Source organism: Mya arenaria, chromosome 2, assembly GCF_026914265.1.
Source record: "Mya arenaria isolate MELC-2E11 chromosome 2, ASM2691426v1".
Classification (NCBI taxonomy): Eukaryota; Metazoa; Mollusca; class Bivalvia; order Myida; family Myidae; genus Mya; species Mya arenaria.
Window position 1 is genome coordinate 34,366,769 of NC_069123.1, and position 8,068 is coordinate 34,374,836.

General features: G+C 32.9%; 1 protein-coding gene across 1 annotated transcript; it reads right to left on the reverse strand.

The window, feature by feature from the left end:
* Positions 1–336: 336 nt before the first annotated feature.
* On the reverse strand, positions 337–5,256 carry LOC128225214 (uncharacterized). Its single transcript, XM_052935301.1, has 11 exons — positions 5,186–5,256; positions 4,344–4,432; positions 3,988–4,059; positions 3,636–3,768; positions 3,199–3,296; positions 2,844–2,924; positions 2,332–2,503; positions 1,949–2,131; positions 1,453–1,818; positions 1,080–1,277; positions 337–835 (listed from the first exon to the last, which is right to left on the reverse strand). The coding sequence occupies exons 1-11, from the start codon at positions 5,247–5,249 to the stop codon at positions 600–602; spliced, it is 1,692 nt and encodes a 563-aa protein (XP_052791261.1). The 5' UTR covers positions 5,250–5,256; the 3' UTR covers positions 337–599.
* Between the last annotated feature and the right edge of the window lie 2,812 nt (positions 5,257–8,068).

Sequence of the window (8,068 nt, forward strand, 5' to 3'; positions counted from 1 at the left end):
GCAAAAGTTCAACAAGATGAGGAATGGTTTCGGAGCCAAAAGAGTTGACACAATGGGAAATGGTCTATTCTTGATAATGGGATCAGATAAAAATCGTAGTTTTTATAACTACAGAACTACACATAATCGTTGAGGTCGACATCATAATTAATTTTGGTCCCCTACCTGCAGAACAACACGTTTTAACCACAACCATTTATTACAGGTTGTGTAAAATCTAAATGAGATAAGAAACACTCGCTCAGTCCGTCCTTCGTAATTACTTTATATTTTACAATAGTTATATAGTGAAGTATATTTACAATTACATAAACAAGACGCAAGTGTGTTTTTGAATTCATTTTTGTAAATTAATTCATCTAGTCCATAGCTATTCAATTGCCATAAAACATTTTACAACTTCATGTGGATATTAATACTTTATATAATTACATGATCAAGTTTCGTTTTCGTCGTTTCAGATTTCATCGTGTTGTCGACCAAATCAGTAAAACTAACTTTATTATTCACATGTGTATTTTTTAATACCAGAATAAATTATAAAGCATTGTCATCAACATTGCTTATGAAGCAGTCAAAACGGCATGAAAAAATATTATTTAAAGGTTTCTTTGACAAATAAACAAATGGAATTCCCTACATGGTCTGTCGTGCAAGTTGTTGGACAAGTATACAATGAGGCACTGCTGTTGACCAGTGTCTGAACTTGGCTCAGAAGATCCCCAAAATTCACTCCGCGAGTCTAAAGGATGTTGATTTATCCATTCGAATTGATGACGGTTATTGCCGCTACTACTGTGGTCCTTAGCTCCAAGCCAAAATGTGTAGTTAAAACCTGGATAGCGGAATTAGAAGGTGACAGCGTTATTAAACTCGTTGCTAAGCATTTAAAAACGAATAAAAGGGATAGAAGGTGGTTCAATACATGTCTATTGTTTTTATGCAATATTTTAGAAAGAGTGCTTATGCACAATGAAAAGTAATTGACAATATCAATAAAAACTTGACTAAACTTTCTAGAAAATAGAATGTCACTGAAAGTTATCTTGCATTAATGGTAGCGTGTCATTTAAACCTACCAGATATCCATTGTCTGAATAAAAAGCCTTTTTCATATGAGTCCAGAACAACCAAATCAGCATTTACAGAATTGCAAGTAGATCGAGCAACGTCCCAGTTAGCGGAAAAGTTGTATATTTTCAAACACAAACTGGTAGATGCATTGGACAAAAGAGTAAAACCGATCGTCGTATCGCAGATTAGCTGTGACGTTGTAGCTGAAATATGTGGTTAAAAACAATGAACAGTTTCATCGGAAGTATATTAAATATATTGGACCGACTAGGCGTATATTAATGTATTCATTTGGCAATGCTGAGGCTGATTTTGGATCATTGTCTTTAATTGAAAGCATGTTTCTTGCTTACGACCATAGTTGCGAAACAATCATACTTAAGGCTGTTGTTGACGACGAGGTCATTGACGAATTTGATGATGGAGAGATAGTTGAAGGTGTGGATGGTGTCGTTAATGGTCTAGATGACGCTTGTGGGTGTGTCATGCTTGTAGTGAAGCCGCCATTTACAAAAATATCGTGCTCGCAAATGAAGTGGTAAGGACTGTCACATCGAGTGTCAAACCATTCGTAATTTTCCAAGACATTTAGCACGACACAGAGTTGACTCGGGTCGACATCTGGTTCGTCTGGTCCCCATGCTGTGAAGTTCCAAGTCCGCAGACTCTCCCATCTAAAAACCTTCCCTGATAAAGTCAGATTTGCATGTGCACCGATCCAGTAGTTCCTTTGCTGCTGTTCTTCTGCAATAAGGGATATGATCCTTATTGATATTTACTAAGACATTTATCATTTAAATTGTCCAAACGGTTATACACAGCCAGCCTGAGTTTGCAAATTATATCATACAAACAAGACATAGTTTTTACGTACCCTTTGAATGATGTATGATGGCGTATTGCACGAAGTTGAACTTAGCGTACGTGTCCAGTGTAACAAGCTCATCTCCGGTTTGACGACAGAACGCTTGGGCTTCGCTGAAGTTGAATTTAGCTGCTTCCTCCAACTTTATACAAAGCAACGATGATGAATCGAAACTATGGTCTGGTGGACAGTCTACAGATAATAATGCAGAAGGAACATTTGTACAAACAAACATTTTTGGTCGTAAAGTTGTAACACTAACATAGCATAAAAAAAGTATGGACTCGAGTATTCGAACCTTTCGTATACGCGGAACAAATAAGGAAGATGTATTTGTACTAAAAACATAAAATCCCTGTATTATGTGAACTAATGAGAATGGAACAACTTACATGGTTTTTGAGTTGTCAAGTTCGCAAAACTATGAGTTGTATGTTCTAATGACGGCGAAATTGTTGTTGCAGTTGTGGATATATCACCACATTTCGTATTGCAGAAGTCGCCCTTACAGCATGTTGCTGGACACATGCTGCTCAAATGTGCGTGTTCAAGGGCGGAACAAACCTGACGTTATAATCATAATGTATCATACAGTATAATGTATATTGTATTCATAAGTTTACGAATATAAATAGAAACATCATGCATAAACAGTACACGCTCAATTTTCTCGATAAAGTATGTAGTATCTTATTTCATTTATCCAAATTGCCATCTTGAACTTATTTTAGAAAGTGGGAAATAGTTAGTCTTTAAAAGTTTTAACACTTTTAAAATAAGAATGTATTACACAGACTGTTTACAAACCAAATCAGTGTATTGAGCATGACCCCCGTATTAAGGAACGAACGATTGCAAGAACATTTTGGCATTGACAGCTTTTTATAAAAAAAGGCCTGCTTACAATATCTATCTCACACAGACTAGTGTATGAAACGTTTCCAGATTGTCCAAGATTGCTTGCGTCGATGTAAAGCATACATCTCTGAAACATGGGAATGTTAATTAAACAAAATTCCTCATTAGAATATAAGTGTTACTGAAAAAACAACAACAATGGTGAAGCAAGGCGATTGCAAACATATTATATTGTCATAAATAACTTTTATATAACATTTTTAATGATTTTACTTTTTTTTTTAAAAACAAGCTCACGCCCAAAGCAGTACTAATAGTTAAAACATACAATGTAAGTATATGAAACATTTTTTCATTATTTTTTAAAATCTTATCAAACATAGTTGATTCCGTTAACGTACATCTCCTTTTTCACAGACGGTGACGTTATCACAACCATCTGCGGAGGACGCTTGGTCACAGGTAAAACAATAGGGCCCTCGTTCACTAGTTGGAAGAGCTGGACATATAGTAACACAAAAATAAGTAGGGAAGCATCTCTTGTAGAATATACCATGCATAAATGTGAAAATGATTGCAACAATGAAATGCAAAAAGAGTTCATGCACTACTTTAAGAGCATTGCCATTACAACCGACGACAACAACAAAAAGGTAGTTATTTTGGTTTGGTAATTGTAGTGGTATAAAAAATGATATCGCTGTTGCAGATATTATAGTTGTTGTTGTAATATCTGCTTTGGTTTCTCTGTTGTTGATGTTGTTGTTGTTGTGTGGTTATTGATGTTGATCTTTATCTTAGCGATATAATGCATTAATATAGTAGTAGAATACTTGACCAGGTTGTCCGCAGCCCTCCATATTACAGTACGGGGAAGAGCAACACTCTGCACAGATGCTGATGTCACCGACGTCCTCCTCATCCGTCTTGTATGTAGCGCTCCTTCTTCCCATGCCTAAGTTTTGGCATGTCTAAATGTATGAAATTAATTATTGGTAATTTTCAATAAGTTGGCACAAAAGGTGAAGTGACAAGTAAATGATGTAACCATAAAGAATGGCGTAAGTTTTTGTTAACTGTCTAGTAAATGAGAATATTTACCTTTTGAACGACTTAAAGTGGTAAATTTTTTTGTAGTTATGGATTATTGTTATAACACTGTTCGATTATTCGGAAATAATATCAATTACCCCATTGGACTGACACCCAAGTCTGTAGTAAATTTCGCCAGTTGCAGAAATGAACTCCTCGACAGAACAAATCTGCAAAATCAATGCTCATACGGTAAATTTAAGATGAGTTTGTCTTTATATTTTATTTCACTGATTGTGTCAAGAAATTGCTGGGTTGGGGTAGAAGAGAAAGGTTTTAAAAATGAAAAAGTGAAAAAGGGAAGTTTATCAAATATGCTCCAAAAATGCATGCATGACCTCAATTAGTTAAACAGTCTAACAAAAAATGAATACATTATAATTTCCCATAATGGTAGGAAATTGTTTTGAAAACAATGCTTGTAATTTGTATTTATTAAGGTCATCATATTTACCTCATGTTCTTTACATGCTATTGTTTCCCGACACTGCTGTATAGTGGGTGTTCTGTCGCAGGACATACACCTCAACTTTTCTTCGAAACCTAAACACATATAAGCATAACGTATGAATACACTGTTCAATTTTTATACACATACAACTCGCACTGCTTAATATAATACATTATGTATATTGAAGATCAGTCATTGACTGATAATAATGCAAATACTAAACCGGCAATATCCATTCAACATGGCTATTTCTATTTTTTGTACATCATGCATCTATAAATCAAACAGGTTTTTGCTCACATGCGTTCAACATATATAATTCATTATGTTCAATGTCCAATGGCTATTTCCTAAGCTTTCAATGTTCTAAAGTTGAAGACATAGTTCAACGCATCTTTAGCCTACTCGCGTACTTAAATGCCCCCGTAAGTGTATAGTGAAGTGAGATTGGCTGTTTCATTTGGCAACTATAACTGCCAGTATTTAGAACTTCAATGGAATCAACCCTACACTTATAAGAAAATAATCAATTTACAATTATAAAGGCCCTCTTTGACTCTTTAAATCCATTTCAATACCTCTAGACAAGCTTTCAGACAAGCATTTATGTAATACAGCATTGAAGCAACGCCACCTCGGGCACTGTCAATCCAGACCCAAAGGTTTAACAATGTAAACTATGACGGAAAAATCTCTCAAGATTCTGCTATGTAATAATAATGTGTTTATGTATAAATCGAAGAATATATAATGGATCTTAATTGTATATCGAGCATTTTGTACTCCTGTTATCTAAACGATCATGTTAACAAAGTTATATTTTAAAAGGTTTAATAAAAATATACCTGTAATGTAAAGCCACAAACACTGATAGACAATAAATCGCACAACATGTTGAGATATTTCCATGGCGGCATTAATTACAGAACAATGTCAGATTTTTATATAGGTCGTATTGATAACGTCGGTGATTTAGTACCTTCATCAAGTTCAGCTAGTACATCAATTTAAATATAAGTCTGTTGTCCTGCATGTCACTGGTTTCTTTTGTCTGTAAGTTTTATGATCAGTCAATATGTGTGTGTCATTAAAGAGACTATATTTCTATTAGCACCATTTTTTGCCAAATATTGTTAAACGAATAAACACCAACTAGCCACTGGTAAACACTCATTTGAACAGACTATACATAAATTAAAGCCTCATTAAAACCAATTTTCAATTGCGTTATTAACGTTCTACGGCAAATCTAATCACTTTCCGTCTTTTTTTATAAGTTTATACAGATGATGATTTACCATTGTTACAAGTAGTTTTTACATGCTACATAAAACATAACTATTCATTTTGTATAAAAAATGACCTTAAAAAGCTTTCAAGGAATTCTTTAAAATATATATCATATTGTCAGCAATAGATTTAGGAAGTGGTTTGCACAACACTGTTTTCATATTAAGACGGGTTTGGGAAACTTGACTTAACCTTATAGGTTTTCCGCTGTTATAAAATAGATATATTTCTATGAATCGTTTGTAAAACAAATCCATTTAGAATGCAAGCTACTTGGCAGATGTAAATCCCTATTTGACGGGCGAAATGTAATCTGAAATAGTTTGCTTTGGCCTTAACATTTCACAAGCATACTTCAAACTGATAAGGACGATCTAGCTGTTTAGTGCAAGCCGTCTATGAAACAGAATTGACCGATTATTTACTTATTAAATTATATTTGCATCGCTATATGTCCCTCTCTTAGAAGGTGACCTAATTCAGACATTACCGTTTTGAGGAATCAAACCTACGGCATAAATAATTCTAATATATTTATTTTCATTCAATTTAGTAATCTTTAAAAACAACAAAATTGATAAAGTACTATGACTTGTTTTTAGGGAATTGCTAAGATCAGTAACTATTTATATATCATAAAACATATGCTTGTTATTGTATCTACAATAAAAATATATTTAACAATGCAAATAACCATTTTTAACAAGATAACCACTACATACATTTACCATGTCATAATTAAGTCCAAATGCAGTTTTAACCTCAATTGTATCTAAAAGTTCTGACCTAACAGTGAAACTAATAAGGGAAGTGTTTATTTACTCAATATTTCAACACCCTTTGCACATTTACTAAAGTGTTCCAAGTGTTGATTGTCAAGTACATTGTCTCGTGAAAATACCACCAACTACAGTGGAACAGAAAAACAAATAACTCACTGTCACACGCTCATGAAATATTACAAGGGATTGTAAAGTAATTATCTTAAACGAAGTTTTCTTCTTTTTGAAATTGCTGTTCATTTGTTCCTCAGTTGTTAGAATTAAATTGCATTTTAAGAATTACACAACATAAGACATTGAAAAATCGAACAGTTTTTATTAAAACACGGGAAACAACTTCTGAAAGAAAGGATCTAAACATCACTTTATGAAAAAAGTATGCTGATGTACTTTTTTGTCTATAAAGACTACTGTAGAATCATTTGATTGCTAATTAGTTTTCGTTTATATACATCACTAATATTGAAATCTATACTGGTTTTGGAACCCCTTTCGCCTGGAAATAGGAGTTTTTCTTTATTTACTCGAGTAATAGTGAATGTTTGTTAATACAATTTTACAGGATATTATGTATGCTTATTTTAAGATCGAATTAACGTGCAAATTATACTAAGAAACATTCACTGAAATTGCAGTGTAATGTACCAATAATTTGAAGTTATTTAAAAAAAAATATATATATATATATATTTAAAAATAAATCCTGACTGAAGAAATTTTAAAACTGTGTTATCTATTTTTTGTAAAGTATGAACATGTTTGCTCGGTCCAAATCCATGAAGATAATTTCAATCACAGTGTAACATTTAGATTTATATCAGGTCGATCAAATCAATATATCAAAGAAACTTACTACCGCTAGTTTCGATTGTCTGTATACCTTTAGGTAGAAGAAGAATTTTTATTTCATAATTAATAAGCCATACGGCCCATGTGGACAAACAAAATATTTACAAATATATACAATGGCACATATAAATACATGACTAGGAGAAGGAGACAATTATAGTTTAAACAATGCTCTGAATAAAACAATATAACTTATAATAATAAGCTGTAAAAAATGCTAATGCTCTATAAAATTTTATGGTTATAGTACTACAGTATATCATCTGTATATGCGTCATACATGAATTTATAACAAAACCATTTCAAAAGAGATTTCATAATGGAATACATTTCTATGATGATTGCATGCTTAGATTTATAACAGTAATGTGATTATAAGGAAATATCGTTGCATCTGTTTATAAATTTAATAAGTAAATCTGATTATATATCTAACCATCCAAAGGCAGCCCTAGACACTGGTCGAAAACGAAAGTGTGTCTAGGACTTTGACATGGTGACATTCAGATAAATATACACACTTTTTACATTGCATAGTAAATAAAACAAAGAAAGTGCACAATATTAACATAACGTAACAAATACAACAAAATAAATAAATGATATGCACGATAAGTTGTCAATTTTCAATTAGTTTCTGCCAGTAAACTGTTTGATAAAAATAATCGATTAATAGTTTTACAAGGGATTAAACAAGTGTAGCTAACGATGACTCACGGTCACTTTTACCAGCTTATGACAAACAACAGTTATGTTTCTACACGCTTGCAGTAGTCCATGCATGGCTGTGATTATAGATTATGGAAA